This window comes from Coffea arabica, chromosome 1c (genome assembly GCF_036785885.1).
Source record: "Coffea arabica cultivar ET-39 chromosome 1c, Coffea Arabica ET-39 HiFi, whole genome shotgun sequence".
NCBI classification, from domain to species: Eukaryota; Viridiplantae; Streptophyta; class Magnoliopsida; order Gentianales; family Rubiaceae; genus Coffea; species Coffea arabica.
In genome coordinates, this window is record NC_092310.1 from 54,407,195 (window position 1) to 54,428,807 (window position 21,613).

General features: G+C 39.3%; 4 protein-coding genes and 1 long non-coding RNA gene across 7 annotated transcripts; 3 read left to right on the forward strand and 2 right to left on the reverse strand.

The window, feature by feature from the left end:
- Window positions 1-999: 999 nt before the first annotated feature.
- On the forward strand, window positions 1,000-3,286 carry LOC140036528 (pentatricopeptide repeat-containing protein At4g13650-like). Its single transcript, XM_072078337.1, has one exon. The coding sequence runs from the start codon at window positions 1,065-1,067 to the stop codon at window positions 2,952-2,954; it is 1,890 nt and encodes a 629-aa protein (XP_071934438.1). The 5' UTR covers window positions 1,000-1,064; the 3' UTR covers window positions 2,955-3,286.
- A 264-nt stretch (window positions 3,287-3,550) lies between these two features.
- Window positions 3,551-6,487, forward strand: LOC113742749 (uncharacterized). Of its 2 annotated transcripts, XM_072078328.1 has the most exons (4): window positions 3,551-3,952; window positions 4,073-4,348; window positions 4,496-5,866; window positions 6,120-6,487. In XM_072078328.1, the coding sequence occupies exons 1-4, from the start codon at window positions 3,859-3,861 to the stop codon at window positions 6,161-6,163; spliced, it is 1,785 nt and encodes a 594-aa protein (XP_071934429.1). In that variant the 5' UTR covers window positions 3,551-3,858; the 3' UTR covers window positions 6,164-6,487. The 2 variants fall into 2 exon arrangements, with proteins under 2 accessions (XP_071934429.1, XP_071934423.1); XM_072078322.1 differs by having other exon boundaries at window positions 4,073-5,866.
- Window positions 6,488-6,735: 248 nt separating this feature from the next.
- Window positions 6,736-10,993, reverse strand: LOC113742758 (D-xylose-proton symporter-like 3, chloroplastic). Of its 2 annotated transcripts, none has more exons than XM_072078352.1 (14): window positions 10,368-10,993; window positions 10,114-10,202; window positions 9,406-9,484; window positions 9,229-9,288; window positions 9,069-9,135; window positions 8,866-8,990; window positions 8,663-8,764; window positions 8,205-8,582; window positions 8,032-8,079; window positions 7,879-7,941; window positions 7,707-7,787; window positions 7,528-7,626; window positions 7,194-7,331; window positions 6,736-7,084 (listed from the first exon to the last, which is right to left on the reverse strand). In XM_072078352.1, the coding sequence occupies exons 1-14, from the start codon at window positions 10,605-10,607 to the stop codon at window positions 6,950-6,952; spliced, it is 1,704 nt and encodes a 567-aa protein (XP_071934453.1). In that variant the 5' UTR covers window positions 10,608-10,993; the 3' UTR covers window positions 6,736-6,949. The 2 variants fall into 2 exon arrangements, with proteins under 2 accessions (XP_071934453.1, XP_071934447.1); XM_072078346.1 differs by having other exon boundaries at window positions 10,311-10,993.
- A 22-nt stretch (window positions 10,994-11,015) lies between these two features.
- LOC140036539 (uncharacterized) lies at window positions 11,016-12,973 on the forward strand. Its single transcript, XR_011840114.1, has 2 exons — window positions 11,016-11,203; window positions 11,328-12,973. It is a non-coding gene; the product is annotated as an uncharacterized lncRNA (long non-coding RNA).
- A 228-nt stretch (window positions 12,974-13,201) lies between these two features.
- Window positions 13,202-19,852, reverse strand: LOC113729346 (transcription initiation factor IIA large subunit-like). Its single transcript, XM_072078362.1, has 11 exons — window positions 19,477-19,852; window positions 18,980-19,144; window positions 18,662-18,904; window positions 18,371-18,422; window positions 18,221-18,279; window positions 15,398-15,517; window positions 14,998-15,141; window positions 14,105-14,168; window positions 13,853-14,010; window positions 13,640-13,723; window positions 13,202-13,506 (listed from the first exon to the last, which is right to left on the reverse strand). Exons 1-11 carry the CDS (start codon window positions 19,597-19,599, stop codon window positions 13,483-13,485), a joined length of 1,236 nt encoding a protein of 411 aa, XP_071934463.1. The 5' UTR covers window positions 19,600-19,852; the 3' UTR covers window positions 13,202-13,482.
- Between the last annotated feature and the right edge of the window lie 1,761 nt (window positions 19,853-21,613).

Consider the following 21,613-nt stretch of genomic DNA (forward strand, 5'->3'; position numbering starts at 1 on the left):
GAAAAGACAAAAAATTGTATTTGTAATACAAGCAAGTAATTTTTTGACAAATAATTCCTATCCATTATCTCAAAAGACAAATTACTAACTTTTGCTATAGCTAATGGAAGTTGGGAGAGAGAATCAAATCAAATCAAATGAGCTATTTAATTGAAATGTTAATCACACTTTATCCCACCTTTTGGGATAGTCACACTTTACCATCTTCATCTCTAAAAATACATACTTTTATTCCTCATGAAAATTAGTCAACCTTAAATATCCTAACTTCGTGAAAAAAATAGTGTGTTGTGATAATATTGCTCCTTTGTTGCTGAAATTATCTATAATTTACTATTTTTGTTCTTTTATTTGCCCAAAAAATGAGTTTGTTTTAATCTCTATTCTTCATTTCAAGTTTAAAAATAAGGTATAGCAACCTTTTTCAGTCAATTTGGTTAATTATTTAATAGTTGATTAATTTAACAAATAAAAAATGATAACAATATTATTATAATAGTTTACATAAGCTAAAGCAAAAAAAAAATTTAAAATAACATGCTTGATATTTCCTTTTATTTTCAAAATTTTGCCAACTATATTTATTGTTATTACCATGTTATTTATCCTTGTTATTTGATTTAAAGTCTAATAAATTGAAAAAGGTGTGTATAAATAAATATATATATATATAAGAATGAATAGTAACCCAACAAGAATAAGCTAAAATTTTAAGAATAATAAATTAAATGTAAACTTTTTTCTTCTCTTATCAATTGGATATTTTTGTATAGTAGGCATGATGGAGAAGATCAATATCTTTTAGCAAGAAAAAAAAGAATAGTAATTTATAACTAATTTTATAAATAAAAGGGCAACAATTCACCTTTTTTTGTGGGAATTAGATTTCTTACCTTGACTAATTTTAATGTGGGCGTAAAAATAACTTTTAAGGTTAAGGGTAATAAAGTGTGACTACCCCAAAGTTCAGGGAGACAAAGTGTAATTAACCCTTAATTGAATAGCCAAACGTAGACGATTGCCAGCTGCGAACACGACCCAGAAAAAATGGAAACGGCGAGAAAATGATATTGCGGTCACATACATGTCACTTCCGGTACACCTTGGCAAACTCGGCGAAAGTGACCAATCATCGCTTTTCAGGCGCCGTAACAACCCATAATTACCATATCCAAGGCCCAGTAAATTCTCTCCACTCCTGTGATTTTCAAGACTTCACAACTCACCCAGGAAACAACCAATTGAACTGTTTTACAGATTTAAACCTCTTAGCTGAGTTTCATCAGCATGGGTTTTTACACAGACCCCATATTGTCAACAGAATCATTTCCACTTGCTCAAAATTTGGCTCATATTCTGTTGGGATTCAAATGCATACCCATGTTATTAAAATGGGATTTGGTCCAAATATCTATATCTCAAGCGCCTTGGTTGATATGTATTGCAAATGTGGTACCGTTGTGTCGGCTCACCATTTGTTTGATGAAATACCGGAGAGAAATGCTGTGACTTGGAATTCTTTAATTTCTGGTTACCTAGAAACCCTTTGTCCTGGAACAGCAATGTACTTATTCACAGAAATGCTAAGATTCGGGATATTTCTGACGCCATATAGCATTTCGGCAGCTCTTGTGGGTTGTGCCCAGCTTGAAGATTGCTGGCTTGGGGCTCAAGTCCATGCTCTGGGTTTAAAATTTGGTTTTGAGTTTAATGTTGTTGTGGGGACTGGTTTAATTGATATGTACGCCAAATGTTTGGATATTGAAGCCTCAAGAAGTGTGTTTGATAGAATGGTTTATAAGAATGTTCTCAGTTGGACATCAATGATAACTGGTTATGCACAGAATAAGCTCTCCTTGGAGGCAATGACTTTGTTTCGGGATATGTTGCGGGTTGGAATTGAGGCAAATTATGTGACATATAACAGTTTATTGAGGTCGTTTTGTTGTCCTGATGACCTAGACCATTGCAGGGAAATCCATTGTCGTATAGTTCAGGAAGGTTTTGAGTCTAATATTTTTGTGTCAGTTACACTGGTGACTGTATATTCAGAGTGTAGTTGTAGCTTAGAGGAATTCTATCGAGTTTGTTCAACTATTACCCTTTGGGACCAAATCTCATGGAATGCAGTCATTGCCGGTTTTTCCAATATAGGAAGTGGTGAGGAAGCACTAACCTGCTTCTCAAAGATGAGGCAGGCAGGCATCGGTGTTGATATTTTCACGTATGCAAGTGTGTTGAAATCAATTGGTATCATTTCAGCTCTTGAAGTGGGGAAGCAGATCCATAGTCTGGTTACCAAGGGAGGGCATGCTTCAAATATCTGTGTGCGGAATGGGCTTGTTTCCATGTTTGCAAGATGCGGTAATCTTAGTTATGCAAAGAAAGTATTCACGTTGATGGATGAACATGATGTCATATCATGGAATTCACTTTTGTCGGGCTATTCCCATCATGGATATGCCGAGGAAGCTATTAGAATGTTCGAAGAGATGATGACCACTGGGGTTAAACCAAATCTAACAACATTCCTCATAGTGCTTTCTGCTTGCAGCCATTGTGGCTGGGTGGATAAAGGACTCGAGTATTTTCAGTTGATGAAAAACGATGATAGCCTTCCACCACCCAATTTAGAGCACTATGCTAGCATAGTTGATCTGTATGGTCGGGCTGGTCATCTTCATGAAGCCGAGGCATTCATTGATAACATGCCAATACAGCCAGGACCCTCGATGTTCAAAAGTTTACTAGGTGCTTGTCAAGTTCATGGTGACAAAGAAATTGCAGTACGATCTGCAAGAAGGCTTGTGGAGCTTTGTCCAAGTGATCCTGCAACTTATGTTGTGCTATCAAATATCTTGGCCTCTGAAGGTCGTTGGAATGATGCAGCTGGTATCCGCAAGATAATGTGTGATAGACAAGTGAGGAAAAACCCTGGATATAGTTGGATTTGATTCCAAAGAGCAACTGAGTTTAAGCCATGACATTAGGGGTGGGAGATCTGTACATCAAGATATGAAATCCTAACAGGCAACTTCGCGTGATTATGCCTAGGAAACATTCTTGCATTTAATTTAGGCAAACTAATGGACAGTTTTGTGAAGTTAGTCTTGGAGGACCATCTTGAGGAATGAGGAGAATAGTTTGTAGTAACAGCAATCGGGGAACTTTTGGCTGGACAGATGTTTTTTAACCCAATACTTTTCCTAACCGCCTGTCGTATTATGATTTTGGAGTCGGACTCTCACTAGCCGGAAACAAGAATCAGCCAATTTCATTCTTTGCATTAAGGTTTTAATTTCGTATTCTTTTTCGGTTTAGAAGTACCATCGCCTAGGTTCGGTGCTTTGCATTCTGAATACATAATGGTACACGGAAAAGTACTTGATACTTGCTACAGAAGAGTCGAAGCCCAAAATAAAAATAGGAAGGAAAAAAGTAGCCTATTGCAAGAGAGCTTGTTGCCACTTGGAGAGCTAGGAGCCCTCGTACTCTAACGTCCAAGGTTAGATGATCTGTGGTTTGTGTCGTTTACGGTTCTGTAATCCACAAGGAACCCGAAAGCCACGCATTTACCAACGCTGTCTGCGCTTAAAATTTCCCCTCAGTTTAAACTTTAAACTTTCACAGAACCGGTGAAGAGGAGGCCATAGGATGTGGTGGATAACAAGGATAATTAGGCAAAGCATTAGAAACCAGTGAAGAAGAGGATAACAAATTACGATGGATGACAAGAATATAAATTGGATTGGAAAAGCACCATAAGACGATTATAATGGGTAACTAACAAGAATAGTTAGGAGAAACCATCAGAAGAAGAAGACGACAGCACACTCAGAAAGTTTACATTCTTGCGCAATGGCCCAACTTGAAGTCAGCAGAAAATATGCCGAGACCCCAACCCCGAAAACTCCTAAAGCTCAATCCCTCACCTTTGAGCAACTCCTTCAAGGTAAATCCAAACATGAAATTCACCAAGCAATGAAATTTTTTTTTTTTTTTTTTTTAATGGCACTTTGTGCGCTAAATTTTTAAACCATGCACGGTTTTCACTCTGGATTTTGCTTGTCAGATGATGAAGCTTCATGGCAACATAGTACCTCACCGACTCTTGCAAGGAACCACTACCACGATGAAGATTTGAGCCCCCATAATAACAAGAAATCAGTTTTGACTAAAGTCAAGGAGAGAGCTAGGAGATTGCGCCAGTCATTCAGCGGAAAGAAGAAGCATGACGATGAGAATCATGAAACCCCGGACGGCAACACTACACCGCCTTGGGGTGTTAGTTTGGACGACTCCTATGATGATGAAGAAGATGAAGATGCTGAGTATCTTGGAGCTCCAAGTATCCTCTGTTTATGGCCCTTCACGATATACTTATTCTTTGTTCAGACGTTTAATCTAAATATAAAGCATTATAAATGCACTATAATATACGTTTGTCCTGATTTTGGCTTCATTTCATTAAGAACATTTCTACCTGGATTTTCAGTGTATGAATCAGAGCTAGCACCCGAAATTTATAGAGAAACTGCAAGGCAACATCCAAGAGCAGATCCAGTTGTTTCTGAGAAGCACCTTTTCCCAACCAGCATCAAACACGAAGATGGAGATGAAGGGAAAGATAAGGCTGCTGCTGTAAGCAAGACCATCACTGAAACCGTGTCTGAGAAACTCGCACCAGCATATGCTAAGGTCAGCGATGCCACTCAGTTGATTGCGTCCAAGATTGCAGGGTTGACTATTTCAAGCCCTGAGGACCAAGAGAAACACGCAAATCCGGATACGGAGCATCTTCCTGCTGACGATGTCAAGAATATTGACAGGAGCTCCGAGATTAGAGAACATCTGGGTAATTTGAGCCCACAACAGTGGGACAAAGGTGTTTCTGTGAAGGAGTATTTCATGAACAAGCTCGAGCCTGGGGAAGATGACAGAGCACTTTCTCAGGCCATATCTGAGGCAATAAGTCCAAGAAAGAGTCCTCGTGATATGGGCATGGTGGAAAAAGTGCGAGAAGCTGTAACTTCATTTCTTCGACATGATGAACACCCTCACTCTGCTTCAAAAGGCTCTGTAGCAGAACCCTCCACGGAGAAAATCAAGGGAACAAATTTTTCTCAAAACGTTCCCGTTTCTACTACCAAAACAGAAGCTTCACCTCCACAGCCAAACCTCAAGTCTCTTGGTGAGAGCACTGTGGAAAAACTCCACGGGGACCCAAGCAAGGCAACAAGTTTGTCATCTAATAATCCGGTTTCCCCACCATATTCCCTCTCTTCAGTCAATGTAAATTCGTCTCCGGTCACCATGTCCCCCAGGGCAATCTCTAGGGAAGAACCATCCAAGGAGACAATTAAACCGACGAATTTGTCACTAAATCTTCCCAATTCTACCAAGAAAGGGGTTCCACCACCAAATTCCAACTCTTCTACCCGTGCACGCACACCTTCACATGCCCCCATCTCCCCAGGTGCAAATTTTATGGAACAACCCAGGAACGAGAGAGCAAAGGCAGCAAACTTGTCGCCACAAGTTCCCCTTTTTATCAGGACCGAAGTTCCACCACTCAATTCTATCTCTTCTACCAATGCAAGTTCATTGTCACATGTTTCCAGCCCCCGCGGCGCAAGTTCTAAAGGAAAACCATCCAGGGAGACGATGAAAGCAGAATATTTGATATCACACAATCCCCTATGGATCAAAACAGAAGTTCCATCACCAACTTCCACCTCTTCTGCCAATGTAAATCCGTCGTCATACTTCCCCCTCTTCCGCAGCACAAGCTTAACGCCTCAGGTCCCTGTCTTCCACAGCGCAAGTTCATCTCCCCTCGTTCCAGTCTCTACTAATGCCCAAGAAGGTTAGCTCCTGTTTTATGAATTAGGAACTTTAGTTGAATGGTAATAGTTATACAGCCAGAATACCTGCCTGGCTTCCGTAATTTGCTGAAAAGTTATCCTCAAACTATATGAACAAGAGCCAGGGTCCTAATCCTGGCAGGCTGTCTGTCACTAAATCGATGCCGCAAAACTTCCGGAATCCTTAGGATTTATTTTTCTCTTTATTTCGGTTACTCAAATTCATTTTGATCTCCGATGAAATTTTGGTTGCAGATCTTGAGGAGCAAACTCATGGAAGAATACTTCAAGCCAACTGAAGACCAACTCTTGGTCAGGTGCAAATTGATTACCAGCTATTTCCCGAATCTCCTTTAGTGGGACCTTGTGCAATCATAAGCTGGTCAACCAGAAATAAGTTGCTTTTACAGCACCATTAGTAGGAATTTTGTACCCATTAGTACTGATGGATCAGCCATTTTAGTCCGAAATTAGTTACATTATTGGTCACTGCAGATGTGTCTGCATTCTTAGGTTTGTAGGCCAAGTTGTTTAGACGAATAGACAACAAGAGGACTTCAGCCGATGTGGATTCTTTGTTGTGATAATTGCATCTGTGCTGTATAATCATCCTTTGAAGTGAATGATTTCATCTTAAAGTGACATAGAATCGAATTACTATTCATTGCCTAAATAAAAAGCATAAGATTGTCGGGGAAGAACCTTGCATCCTAATATAGATTGAATTGAATCAAGGCCCAGGTGGATATCTGTGTAGACTCCTTTTCTTTGATTTTTGGCAAGTAATAAGGAGTAGTATTCTACCCATGGATGAGATCTTGATCGGTTTGTAAGGTAAACCAGAAGATTTTGAGATATTACGGAGGGAGGGTTGGTGAGATAGTCCTTAAAAATTTTTGATGGTCTCTCAGTTAAGTCCTTAGAAATCAAAATGAAAGGTTTGAACAATACCTCGTATTATGGCATCTAAATGAGTACATCTCATTTCCAAGTCTTCACTGCAAGGTTGTCACACAATATCTACAAATCAGAGAACTGTTAGGTTACTAGAATCTAGTAATCACAGATCCTGACGCATTAAGCCTTCACTTTAAAATTTTGGACTCGATTTCTTCCAAGCTCAAGCCTTTGGTCTCAGGGACATATACCACCGCAAACACAAGCGACAATAGAGCAATTGCACCGAACAGAAGAAAAAGATTAGCAGCCCCAAGCAACTCCTGCAGAAATAGATAATGACAGAATGGATCAGTCAAAGAGCGAACCGGAAACATGAATCATGAATCCAAGCTTTGAGAGTAACAAGTTTCTGGGAAGAGTTTAAGTCACCTTCAGTGGAGAGAAAGCAAAAGTTACTATTGCGTTTGAGCCGAAATTCGTAAGAACTGCGAGACTGATCCCCTTTCCTCTAGTTCGTAGAGGGAAAATCTCAGACACCATAAGCCAACTTATAGGCCCAAACGATACCTGATATAAATACAAATATGGAACAATTAGCAAAGCTGACCACTAGCTAAAAGAAAGTTTCAACCGCAACTGATAAATCCCATATTTCTTGTAAATATTTAATGCATCCCAAAAATAAGTCAAATCATCTTTTTTTGTTTCTTTGTTTTTGGGGGTCCGGCCCCGGGGGGGTGTGGGGGTGGGGGAGGTATTTTACCTGATAGCTACCAACATATAGAAGTAAAGCTGCCACAGCAACCAAAGGATAACCTCCAAGAAATTTGTAATAAGCCCAAAGAAGCAGCAAAGACAAGGCCTATGAACAAAAAGAAAGTTAAATTGTACCTACTTATGAGTCGAAAAGTAACAAAAACTGTAGGGCTTATTAAAGCTTACGATGCCACCAACACCTCCAATCAGTAATGGCCTACGCCCAAGATCATCAACTTTTAGAACAGCAATTCCTGTCATCACCAACTTCAGAACAATACCAAATGAAAGTCAATTATAAGCTTCCCTCAAACAGAAAAGATTCAAGAAATTTCTTCAGTCACCTGATCAGACACACCTTAAACGTGCCAATTACAACTGAAAGACGCGTAGCATCAGAAGCAGCAGCAAATCCAGCAGTCTTGAGACAAAAATGCATATTATTATAAGGTCAAGTGAAAACAGCAGCAAATGAATGGATAAATAATAACAGGGTGAAAAAGCAAACCACCTGAAGAATTGGACCAGCATAATACAGAACACTTGGCTGCCCAGTTATCTGTAATAACAATTTGGTAAACTTGCTGTTAGGATAACCTTTTATTTAACCCCAATGAATATAGAAAAGAAAAAGAATAAAGATAATATCATGCAGAGAACAAATTGAAAGAAGATTTTCATCACCTGTTGAAAAAGGACCAGGCCTCCACCAATTATAAATGCTTTCAGACTTGGACCCTGAAACACCTCCAGGACACTCCCTTCAGATTGTTGATCAGCATAAGCAGTTTTCAATGAGGTAAGGGTTTCCTCTATCTGCTTTTCAGACACTTTATCGCCTGCAGCTCGGCCTCTTAGTCTGCTCAAAGCATGTTTTGCCTTTTCTTTCAACTCTTGTAAGGGCCCTTTACATTGAACTGCCCTGAGAAGTAACCACCGGGGAGATGGTGGAAGAGACAGCATGCCTATCCCCATAAGCAATGCAATAGGAGCACTTAGTCCATACATGTAATGCCACCCTCCAACGACATTAATTTCATAGCTCCCAACAAAGTAACCCAGCTGCAGAAAGAGCAATTATTAACACCCCCATGTTCTTTTCAAAACAAAAATGGATGTGAGCATCAAAATGGCAAATTTACCAAAATTCCCAGAACTATGAACAGCTCTTTCAAAGATATCAAAGTTCCCCGAATTTGTGCTGGACAAGTCTCTGCTATGTAAAGAGGAGCCCCATGCATTGCCTGTCAAACACAACTGATTAGCATGCTTGTCAAATTTCAGGATATTATTAGTCCTTTAGGATTTTTGGAAGGATAGAGGTTGAAAACTCAAAGAAGCTTACTAGGCCTATTCCAAGTCCATAAACAAGCCGGGCAAGTAAGAGAACAGCCAAACCAGGGGCATAGGCTGTTGAAGCACTGCCAATTGCATACAAAATGGCTGCCATGATGAGCTCCCTCCTCCTTCCTTCAGAAATTAAAGCAATGTAGACAGTTAATATGGTAGTTCTAGCATAATAGCCACATAACAAGGCAAGAGCCATACCAAGAAAATCTGCCAGAGGATAAACGAGGAGGGAACCAAGAAGAGCTCCGTAAAGGGAACCACTAACCTAAAATCAAAAGAAATGAAGAACAAGCATTTACCCTCCATGAAATAAGAGTTAGATAATATGAATCAGAATTGTCATGATTGCAAAGTCTACCACAAGGCCTAGTTGAACAGCCGAAAGGTTGAACCACGTCGTACCGCTAAGCTCAGGTGACTGCAAAATGATAGTGGAAAAGTAAAAAGAGTCTTCCAAAGTACAATCGCCATGACAGTTAGTAGTGTTTGGAACAAAAGAGGGACAGGAAAATGTTTGTGAACAGCAGTAAGTTACCAGCAAGGAGATTGTCGCACCAGACGTTGCGCCAATGTCATAGCCAAATAATAAACCACCCACAGCTGGGAACAGAAACCTGGTATATGATTTCAAAAGGTGACTGGGATTAATGCGGTTCAAATTGGCAAGAAAAATCAAGTTTCAGCATTTTTACAATGTTTATGACGTGAATTTGGGGGGAACAAAGGATATGTTTGTCCAATACACCCAATTATCGTTAATTTGTTGAACCAGTTACCAAAATTTTATCAGTGTGTGTAGAACTCCAGCTGCATGAAATAAGTCCTACCAACTCCAGCTTTATACAAATCCCACAAACATACACCTCTAGACACTTATGCCCTCCTAAAACGTGGATTACATCATCCAGTACATCAGATAACTATATTGAAAACTGAACTTAATACTGCAATGAATCTCAGAATCGAGAATAGCTGGGTTCATATAAAAAAGTTGCGGGTTGAAAGACACGAAAGCATTCGATTGGTGAGAGGGTAGACCATGTAAACGGGTGCAGTCAATCAATTACCAATCCCTCATCAGAATTGCAGCCAAATAATCGGACAAACAGGAATCAGGAGGAATGCATTTTGTCCACGAGCAATGCGTACGTAATTGAGAACTGCCAATTAACTAGTCACAAATAGGAAAGTTTCAACAGTTAAAATCTTCCAAAAGTAGATAATCTGCAAACAATTGACTTACGGCAAAATAACTGAAGACCAGGAAAATTCCTCTTGATAGTTTGCTTCAGCGTCAAGAGACTCGCCTCCATCCTCTGAAGCGGCTCGAACCTTCCGATCACCTCAGTCAAAACCAAAGCAACAACCTTGATCAGTATGCATTACAATTCGCAAAGCCCCAGAAGTCTAAACAAGCACAACTTTAGAATTGTACCACACCAGTTCTGAACTGTGATCACGGTTCAACAATTTTATTGTAGTTCGATGGTGGTTTACCTTTGGTCTGCTTCTGCTGCCGGAGGACAACAAAAAGATGCTCCTTAACGTGGTACCAGAACTAAAATACGGACCACCAGTACCAGCCAAAAATGGACTGCATTTGGAAGGTGGGCTTTGGCTGCTCCATCGCCTCAAGAGAAGTTTGTGTGACCCTTGGGATGGATTGAGGGATGGTGGCCGAGGTTGCAAGTGTGAAAGGTTAAGGTTCAGCTGTGGGTGAAAAGAGGTAAAAGACATGATTGTTATAACCTATGATTCACTGGTGATTGATGGGATTTTAGAATGTTAAGAGCTGCAGATTTTAAAGCCCTGTCTTGTGTGGACAATTTTACCATTTACATGTGCAAGAAGTGGAAAAGGAACGCCCATAAAATTGGAGGGCAGAAGGCTGGCAATAATACGCTCTAGTTGATCATTTTTTGGTACTCTGTGGTCTGCGTTTTTGGATAGACACATTGCGTTTTGACACTTCTGCCTAAGCCCAAGCAAGTTGATGGGTGTCACTCTACTATATATATATATATATTTTTTTTTTATTTTTTTTTTTGGTTTGGAACGGACGCTAAAATAGTGGCATACATTTGTTAATAATGAGTCACATGGATTAAATATTTTTCAATTTTCTTTAATTATAATGACTGGTGTCTATCATTATCATTATCGTGCATCAAAGAAAATCTACCGAGGTAAGCTGTGGCAGTAATTATACAAACAAACCAGTAAGGCCTGTTTCATTCAACCGACTCCAGTGAATGCTCGACCGGAAACCTGCTGCTGATGTGCGTCCTGCAACTTCCTCCATTACTGAGCAACTCTGAGCTCTAACTAATACGGTAGATTTTTTGGGACGTCTATTCGTTCGTCTTTACTTGTGCTTTAATCTTGACCGACTGGAATTTCGCTTCTCTTTTTGCCTCTGTTCCAGCTGTGTTTCTCATTTTCTTTCTTCATGTTTAGCATTTCGCGAATCTGCTTTTGTTGATTGTGCTGTGATTTGGCGACGCATGGTGGGGAAGCTGCTCTCCCAAAAGGATTCCGTCGAATATTCTTGCGTGTCGGAGTGATTGTGTTGTTAATTTGGTAGGATCGCTACAAATCATAGTCATCTAATCTAATGGCTCCGACAAGGAGCTGTTTGAAATCGAAGTCTACTATTGGGCGTAATCTAATTAGAGAGAAGAAACGTTTTCTCCTGAAGCTGATCGATCAGGTGGTGCTCTGCGATGACGATGTAGCTGAAGGGATTGAGAAGCAAAAGCATGCCATCCCTTTCAGGCTATGAGGAGGTTCTGCTGCGACTGCGAGCAAAAGTGGCAGGTTAAAATTGGTACAATGCAGGAAAGTATAGAATGGGTGTTTTATCTTCGATTTCCCCCTACTCTCAAGCTGGAAACACTACCATACAGCTACCAATAAATCATTTAGTATGTTAGGAAGTCGTGAATTTCTCTGAATAACCAATAAATCAATGTATTATTAGTTGGTAAAAAGCCAAAACCACACGATAAGTAGTATTAAGTATCAAGCCCTTGCATTTGCATTCACCAACTTTTCAAGACTTGTTGCTAATCTAATACACAGAGACCAAGAAAGGAAAAAAAAAAAAAACATGGGAAGCATCACGTCAGAGCCGTTACAAATACCGTAACGCTCCCGACCAAGTATCTGAATTCAACCTCGTTTTTGTCACCTGATATTGGGTTCTCACCCACGTAACCGATCCCATACTTTGCGCACCTCAAGACAAGAATCTCCTCCTCCTCCTCATCCCAAATATTCACAGTCACTCGCACCTCCCCAAATTTTCAGTCCCGCAAGCTATCTATTGACTATCCTCCTTTTTCTCCACCACCCTTCCCCGCATTCCCTCACTTCAAGCAAATCACACCGACGAGAAAAAAAAAAAAAAAAAAAAAAATACTCCTTCAATTGCCTCACATCACATATCCCTGACGCATCTGTTGTTTGTTCTGCAACTTCAGATTTAAGCAACGATCTCAGCAACGATGGAACGTGCCAAGAATGAACCCGTATCCAAATGTAAAGCCTCTGCCAAAGGGAAGCCTCCGACCAGGCTACAAAAACAAGCACCCGCTGCACTGCATCTAGATGGCATCAGAAATGCTTCCAAAGTTTTCCCTTGTTCCGATCCTCCTGAGGATGCTTCCTCTCTCGCTGCGATTCCTTTGCTGTCCCCAATTCCCCTACTTTCCCCGTCACGCGAGGCCCCAGATGAATCAAGCGGTGACGGCGGCTGCGGCAACGACGCCAGTGGTGGAGGACAATGCAGAATTGAACAGCAGAACTTCGGTGACCTTTCAGCAAGTGGCGGGTGGCAGCACCCAGCAGTTACGACCCCGTTAACAGAACCTTCAGCATTATTTGCCATGTTCCAGTCGCAGTGCTCGCTTGTAAATCCAAATCAGCTACAGGTTTCCCAGCGTTAGCCTGCTCTTCATCCTCAACTAGGCCTCTTCGCTGAATAATATTATTATTATTATCGTCTTAAGGTTTCTTTTGATTATTTTTTTTATTCTGTTCAGTTAGAGCTTTCACTCAAATTTAGACCTTTGCCTCGTCAAATGAAAAGCATATTATGTTCACCATTGTTCTACCTCTCATGAGCGAAACCGTGATGCAAAAATTAGTGCATATTTAATCCCTCCTTTAAAATTAAAGGTTGTAGCGGTGTGCTGTTCTCTGGAAAAATCCGAGGAACACAAAAATCACACACACACACACACGTAGAACTCCAAGCGGTTGAGCGACTCAGATGGCTTGTGTGCGCTGATTAAATGATTAAACTGATCAAAATAGGATTCAAACAAAGATTCAGGAAAAAAAAAGCAGTAGATGATGCAATTTACTATCTATCATCCAACAAGTGTCATATAAGGTTTACTATAGATGCAGTAATACATTACAGTAAACAGGTAAAAGCTTCAACGTAGAGCCTCTCTAGGAAAAACATTTAAACTCATCCTCCCCTCTCCCAAGTTTCCACCACCTAATATTCAACCAAAGGCATACTCAGAAACAGCAAGACTCATCTCATCAGTTTTAATCTCTCAAGAGTAAAAACTTTTCTGACATTCACAAAAGCAGCAACAACTCAGAACTCGAACTCTCCTGTTGCCTGCAGAAAAGGATGAAATTTGTAATTATGATGAAATTTGGATAGTGAAAACATCGAAGGCAACCAGAACGCAAAAATAAATAAATAAATAAATAACAATGATGAAGTAGGAAAAGAATAAAGTCGTACACACCTTATTAAAGAGAATGTCTTTATTGTTTATGCGCATTATCCCATCCTTTAAAGTGCACTTCCACCTGCTCTTGGTACGCGTCACCTATCAAAACAAAAAAAATGACATCCTTTAAATGCTGAAATGGTGGGAAAATTAAGGGCAGCAAAAGCCCCCATACTTGATGGTGAAAAGAGAAGCAATGGAATGATGAGGAAGAGTCTAGCACGCTACCTTATCAAACTGTGCCAAAACCAAATGAGTAGTATTTAAATCCTCCCCTTGATCCACGTCATCCAATTCATCATCATCATCTTCGTTTAAAGGTTCATCTTCATCATCATCTACAGTGTCATTCTGGGTGACAGCAGCAGGTGTAGCCGCTTGTATGTCTAAGTTATGCAGATTAAAGGTAGTTCCAACATCAGAAACGTACAGAGTGAGGGCAACTCTTATTATTTTGGACGAAATAGAATTTCACTTTACCATTTGGTGCAGGCGTATTAACGATGTTATAGTCTTCATTGACAACTCCCTGATAATTGTATATCTACACAAAGTGAGTAAACCATGTTAGTCAATACAAACTGGCAGGAGGTGAATAAACCATGCTTGATGATTTTATAGCTCCAAAAGATGAAGAAGATAACATGTGCAAGATAAAGAGATCTTCCAAACAAATGGAATATGAGACCATTCTGGAATAACAAGGACACCAAAATTTATATAAATATAAAAAAACAAATGTACAAGATAACAACATGTTACTGCTCCTACGGATTTGGAAATGTACAAAGTAAATGTTTTAGTTGCACTGCAAACATCATTCTTTACCATTTTAATAAAGGATCATAAGATTGTATCGAAACCCTCTATCAACCAGTTGTTTCCAAACCACATTCAATTTAAACAAACTGGATAGACGGAGAAACACGGAGAGAACATTAAGAGAGGCATTGATTCATGTAGACTTATGCCAAGACATACCCCTCCACCTATTGGATATAACACTCAAAACTCCTCCTAAAATTAGTTCTACAAAACTTGATCAAGTAGAACCAACCTCCATTCCTGTCAGAATATTAACCAAAGCGCAGACATGAACTTCTGATACATTATGCAGGAATCCTTGATGTTTTTCAACTATGATTACTGCTTTTATGGCCCAATTGTCAAACAAATCCGTAAAGCTGATAACCACGAGTCTAACAATCATTCCCACAGTGATAGTACCAAATGCAAACCTTTACTAGTATTCTGCTTTACAAGAAATTCTATTTATACAAATACATAATCAACAGATCAGGTAGTTAAAAAGTGATCGTAAACCTGACATAGCTAAAAGAACATGACGTTCAAGTCATAAAAGCAGATCGTACATTAGGTGTTGAAAGCACGTCATCATATGGATCAGGTATTGGACCATCTAGTTGAGAAATCCTGGACACAGCCCTCCCTCCTTGCAGAGACATTTCAGCTCCAGCAATGGTTGTGTTGTGTTGGGTGTTACTCCCTTGTCCTACCTAGGGAATGACAAACAACTCTGTCAAAATTGCTTCGGAAGCAGAGATAACAGATGCTAAGAACGAAATTAACAATGGATGGAAATGCGAAATTCTAGAAATCAAGCATTCCTGGCATTTTTCTGGTAGGTTCTAACAAACTCAGCAGATCAATGACAAGACAATAGGGTCTAAATTACCCGATTTTGATATTTCTTGAAGCTAGTTAATTGCAGACCATGAATTCTAAACAGATTTTGGATTGAGAAAAGGAAACCTTTAATTCATTTGAAATTGTATCCCCAGCTCCATCTTGTTGCGGTATGTAACCACCATTAGGGTACTGTGAAGCAAATTCATCCCGTTTTCTCTTTCCAGCAGACATCATGAAGAAATCCTGCAATCACATATTCAAGTCCATCACTGAGGTAAAGATATTTAACTCCAATACAGGGAAGCAAGGCAGGGAATATAACCAATGAGAGCTATAAAAATTACTTAGAAATGTAGTATAAGTAAATTTCATTCAAAGGATAGAAATAAGAAAGACCAAAAAATATATATGTACTCACACTTTCAGCAAGTTGAAGTCAAAATCATAGAGCCTACCACAAACTTTTAATTAGACAAATCTGGATACCAAATAATATACCAATTCCATAATTTTCCATCAGGTCCACAACAACTAAAACTATTGGTTAGCATCTTTTGTACTGTTTCAACCTCACTTTTTACTTTCGAAGAAAATAGCGTCTTTCTGTACAAGAGTCACCCAAGGAAACACATTTTCCCATCCTCTCCAAGTCATAGGTATTGATAGGTAAGTAATGCATATAGCTGAGTTCCAGAACAGCTTCCAGAAAAACCACAAGCAAAATGTAAACATGTCATGTCAGAAGAGTCTCAATCAAAAGATTGTAATTACAAATTCAATTTTGATCATCACCATAGAATCAAGTCAAGATGAATTCCACTTTAAATAAAAAAATATCAAGGTAAGTGTGAATAAATACACATCCACATTCCTGTCAGCTAACAGTTGACATCCTTCCCAGAACCTATCAGCATGCTTTAACCCCTTCCTAAATGTTCATCCACCAAGCTGTAACTGGAAAGAAATGAAATAAAACCAAGGACATAAAAAAGGAAATACCACACAGTACCTTCTACCAGAAGTTTAAACCAAAATAGTAGTAAATCAATCATTAATGAAATACACTTACTATGTGACACCAAAAATCACCCTATATAAGAAATATGCAGAGAAAAAAAATGCCTACCATATTCATCACCTATAAAACATATTGCCAAAGTGATTCTAACTCTGATCAACAACTCCAATTAGAAAATAATGTTTAAAAAGTCCAGCATCTCCATGGTCACTTCTTATTTTAAACCTAATTGTATCTGTCATCATGGCGAGGATGCTCAAAAGACATTCAGACCAGGTGTCTGCTGTTATGGGCTCCAAGTACCAAGAAATGGATGGAGTGCTTTCCTCCACGTGCCATTCAAGTATGCTTACACATTCATGCACTCTGAGTTAGCTTTGTCAATTCTCAGTAAAGCACATAGCTTAAGGGAAATAATCTAGCTAGAACATAATGAACAACGTTGAAAACTCCAAGCCATGCTGTTTAATGAATTAGAAAGCACTAATAGACACAGGTCCTGTCAAGATCCGATGACCATGGAAATGAGGAACTCCAAGAAGAAACAGAAAGAAACAATCTGACAAATGGAAGCTAGATGCCCTTGTTCTCAGGTAAGCTCTCCTCATCCATGAGAGAGAGAGAGAGAGATAGACGTGGGGCCACACACACACACAGATGCTTAGCAGATAGCCACACATGATTCTAGCTCCAGGTCAATTACTACAATTAAAAAATAAAGTTCAGAAGTCTAAAATATCCATAGTGGCTTCTTATATTAAATCACTACCTGTACACATTATCATGAAATGCATGCCCAATCCATAACATCCAGACAAGGTGGCGTCACACATTCTGATTTAGCTTTATCAATTCTAAGAAAGCACATGGTTTAAGGCAACGCTCCGTGACATAGTGGAACATATACAAAGCTCCAAGACATCCTATTTGATGAACTAGAAAGCACTACTTGACAGGGGTCCTCTCAACTCTCAAAAGCCGATGCAAACAAACAAAAGGTGATTAAAACAAGGAAAGCCAAGCAGAAACTTAAAGAAACAATCTTCATAATTGGAGATCAGAGATGCTCATTCTCACCAAGCTCCGCCTGCCCCCTCTCTTTCCCTCTTCCTATCCCTCCCTCTCTCTGTCCTCTCTTCCTCTCGCACATACAAAAACACAGAGAGAGAGACACACACATACAAAGTGATGCTCGCATCAAGGATGGTTAACACAGAAAATCTCTCTTCCGCTTTCCTCTAGAATCTACGAACTTTTAAAATAATCAACACAAAAATATACTGGTCACTGAAGGACAGTCAATCAAGCTGTTCTGACAGAGCAAAGGATGCACACAATTATGGTCAGACATCATTGTCATTATGTGATCACGACTATAAACATGCAGTTCAGTTTTCAACCTACTAAACTAAATTTTCCTCCATTTATGTTGCACAGCAAGGCATATTTGGAAGGAAAGAAGTCCACTGTCCCATTTATCTGGTAAGACAGTTAAGAGATCTATTGCTAATTTGATCTGAACATAAGGCCAGCATCTTTAACTACACTTTTTTAGAAATTTGAGATTCCACACAATTAATCATTGTCCACACTTGCATGTCTACATCATTCCCCTTATCCCCAGCCTATGACACTATGGTAGCTCATTGAATGCCTATAAAGAATTTGCGATAGTTATAAATCCAAGGTTACATGTATTCTTGTTGACCACATTGACTCTTCACACTTCCGGAGACAGTTAAAGTCCTTTATCACTCCACAATAAGAAATACTGTACAGTTGCAAATGCACATGGAAGGTAATATTCATAAGGAGGAAACAATTCCTTGCGTGCTGAGAACATCAGATGACCCAATTTCAACTCGACTTATATTCTTTTAATCAGTAGATAGCCTTCATTGAGTCCAACCTAGTTTACGAGTAATCACCTGTGTCATGGGTTGATGAGAAGCTCCCCTCTCACCCTCTTCACGGCCTTCCACATAAGCTACAATAAAACAAAAAATAGTTATGTCATAAACTAACGTCATCTGCTGTCTTGTGTCCTCTATGACACAGTTTTGTAATAGTTTGCTTACCAACGTTAACATCAAGAGGAGGCCTTTGATTCAACCATGGTGAAGGCGGTTGCTGCAGATTTCAATATGTTAATATACAAAACCAAAAACACTAACGAAGAAATAAAGCCTCAGTCTACAGTTTCATCCCCAAAGCGATAATCCATGGAACCCAAAATCTTCAAATGGCACAAAAAAAAAACAAAAAACCAAGAAAAGCTCAACAGCAAGTACTGAGGATATAAAATAATCACAAATATGCAATTAGATGCTACAATCTTCAGCAAAACAAAGATGAACTGAAGTAAATACCATATAAGGACTAGGTCTCCCGGGTCCTGGTTTCACTTCAGGAGCACCACCACTATCATTTACAGAAGAATACTCATTAGGAGTAATAGGAGTGCCACCCGTTGGAATATTGTACAGTGAGCTATCTGCTGTGCCAGGTAAAGGAGTTTGAGCCGTTCCAGGCAACGGAGTCTGAGCATTTCCAGGCAAGGGTGTCTGAGCCATCCCTGGCAACGGTGTAGGCATAGGAGTCTGTAGTGGCGTCTGCATTCCACAACCCAAAACATTATTAACACAATCACTGAATCTCCTATCAGCAGTATTGTCACAAGTACTTACAGGAGGAAAGAGCATGTCGGCAGTGGGGGTTTCGTACTCCTCAGTGCCTTCATAGGGTACATTAAGGTCATGAACAGGAGTAACCCCTGGAGTAGCTTTTGGAGCAGAGGACCTCTCAATTGGACCCAATATAGCTCCAGCTTGCATCATTTTCATTTCCCACAGCTATAAAATACAGGCAAACCACCAGACAATGCACCATACCATCAAATAAACACAAAAAATTCAACAAAGACGCAATCCCAAGTAATCAGAATTTAAAAAATGAAAAAAAAGATCCCCACGCTTACCCCCAACCCCTAACCAATAAAAAAAAAATTGCAAATTCTTCTTGTCCAACAAAGAGGGGGAAAACCCATAACTTATTACTCAGCTTTCAACCTCTACGCAAAAGAGCAAATCGATGAATTGAAAAATAGAAAAGCTAGGGGAAATCGTGAATAAAAGGTACTGAAATGGAAAAAAAATACATATATATATATATATATATATATTACCCCTTGAAGCTCAGTTAGGACGCTCTCGCCGGGGCCGCCATTATTGATGAACTCTTCGCGGACCTTATTGATGACGTCCTCGATGACGTGGATGTAGACATTACTGGTGGTTGAACTAGCCATCCCCTAAAACCTTAGATTTATCCGAATAAGGAGCAAAAAGGAGGACCTTAGTTCCTTCTTGAAATCGAATTGAAGGGAAAATTGGGGAGATTTTAAAATCCCATAAAATCTATGGGTATGAATTAGGGTCTAGGGTTTGGAGATGTGTGGGTTTGAAGTGAGAGAGAGAGAGGTGTCTGTAGCTGTCGACAGAGAAGAGGGAGAGGACAAAGGTGGAGAGAGAAGGAGAGAAATGGGCGGAACAGAAAATAAGAATAAAGAGTGGAATATAAATAGGTTTGCATCCGTTTTCTGGAACTCAATCCACGTGGCATCTTCTCGGTTTGGCCTTTTCTTTTTTTGTTTATTTATTTTTTCTTCTTATCCTTGGTTTGTACCTCATTTCAGAACCAATCTGACTGGTTCACTTCACAATCGACTGTAGATCCTCATCTATGCTGGACTTCTTGTCTTTTCTTTTTTTTTCCCCCTTTTTTCTAAATCTCCCTTTTCTTCTTTTTCTTTTTGTATTTGTCGATTTTGTTAAATCAATTCTCAAGACCCATGTAAAGTCTGTTTCCTTAATCCAACATACCAAACGCGGCCATAATCCTTCTCGACAAAGCTATTATTACTATTATTGGGTCATGTTGGATTAAGTGAGATTAAGTAGATAAATCCAATTAGATTTTTCATAATGTACAAAATTTGTGTTTGGTTCAATACAGGGTTTAGGATTACTGCTAGTGAAAATGAGATAACATCATATATTAATTTTATATTCAGAGCACTGTGTTTTGATAGAATATTATTTGGAATAATTATTATAATACTTTTTGTGATTTGATGTATATGAGATAAAAAATAATTAAAAATATTAAAAACATGATTTGAAAAATATGTTTATAATCCAAATAAAATATTATGTGAAATAATTTACCTATCCAAATTATGCAAATCCCAAAATATAAAGCTTTATGATATCAATATATATATATATATATATATATAAAGTTTTATGTTCATCGCATCATTGTCAATTGGAATTTTATAAAAATCCAATCCACCATCCTTACAACACGATTAATCTCCCACTTAAAGTCTTAATCTTTCCTTGAACCAAATGGGTGTTAAGCCTCGCTTGGATGTGATTATTAAACTTATTCATATCACGTAATTATGCTTCCAATTGTATCTTGTCAAATCAGAATAAATCTTTTATTCTATTGCATTTAACTTTAGGAATGACTGGCATATTCCATATAGTCAATATTTTTGGCATAAGTCATCATACATGATCTGAAAAAAAAAAAAAATGGAAGCTATCACTTTTTAATACCATAGGCCTGTTTGGAACCTGAGTTTTTTAAGAGTTTGTCTAAAACTTTACTGTAGTGCACTGTTGAAGTTTTTGTAAGATAAAAATTTTTTTTGTAGAAGTTTTTGTAAGGTAAAAATTTTTTTCCTTTTCTTTTTTTTTCTCTTTCTCTTTTTTTTTTTCTTTTTCTTTTCTCTGTTCTTCTTCTTCTTCCTTCCCCTTCCTCCTTTCCCGTTACCTCCCAGCAGCAACTCCCTTTCCCCCTTCCCCCGCCCACTGCCCTCCCCCGCCACCCCTCTGTCGTCCCTTTCCCCCTTCCTGCCCACTGCGCTGCCTTTCCCCCTTCCCCCGCCTACTGCCCTCTGCCCTTCCTTTCCCCCGCCCACTGCCCTCCATTTCCCCCTTTTCCCGCCCACTACGCTCTGCCCTGCCCTTTCCCCGCTCCTAGTGTTAATTACAAGGTTCGCCATTCATTAGTTTCTTCAATGGCTGTGGAGTCCAGTCATAATACTTTCTCTCCATTCACAGAGTGCTGAAAACCCAGTTGCTTCGTGGACAACCGCTGGTGAGAGATCTCAACTTGTTTCTATCAGACAGAAACTCGAGATTATGACATTCATGCTGAAAAAATGTGATGGTAAAATTTCAACCGAGAAGGTATACCATTTGGATGTCGAGATAAAGCCACTGTTGGAGAATGTGAGGAAAATGGCTGAG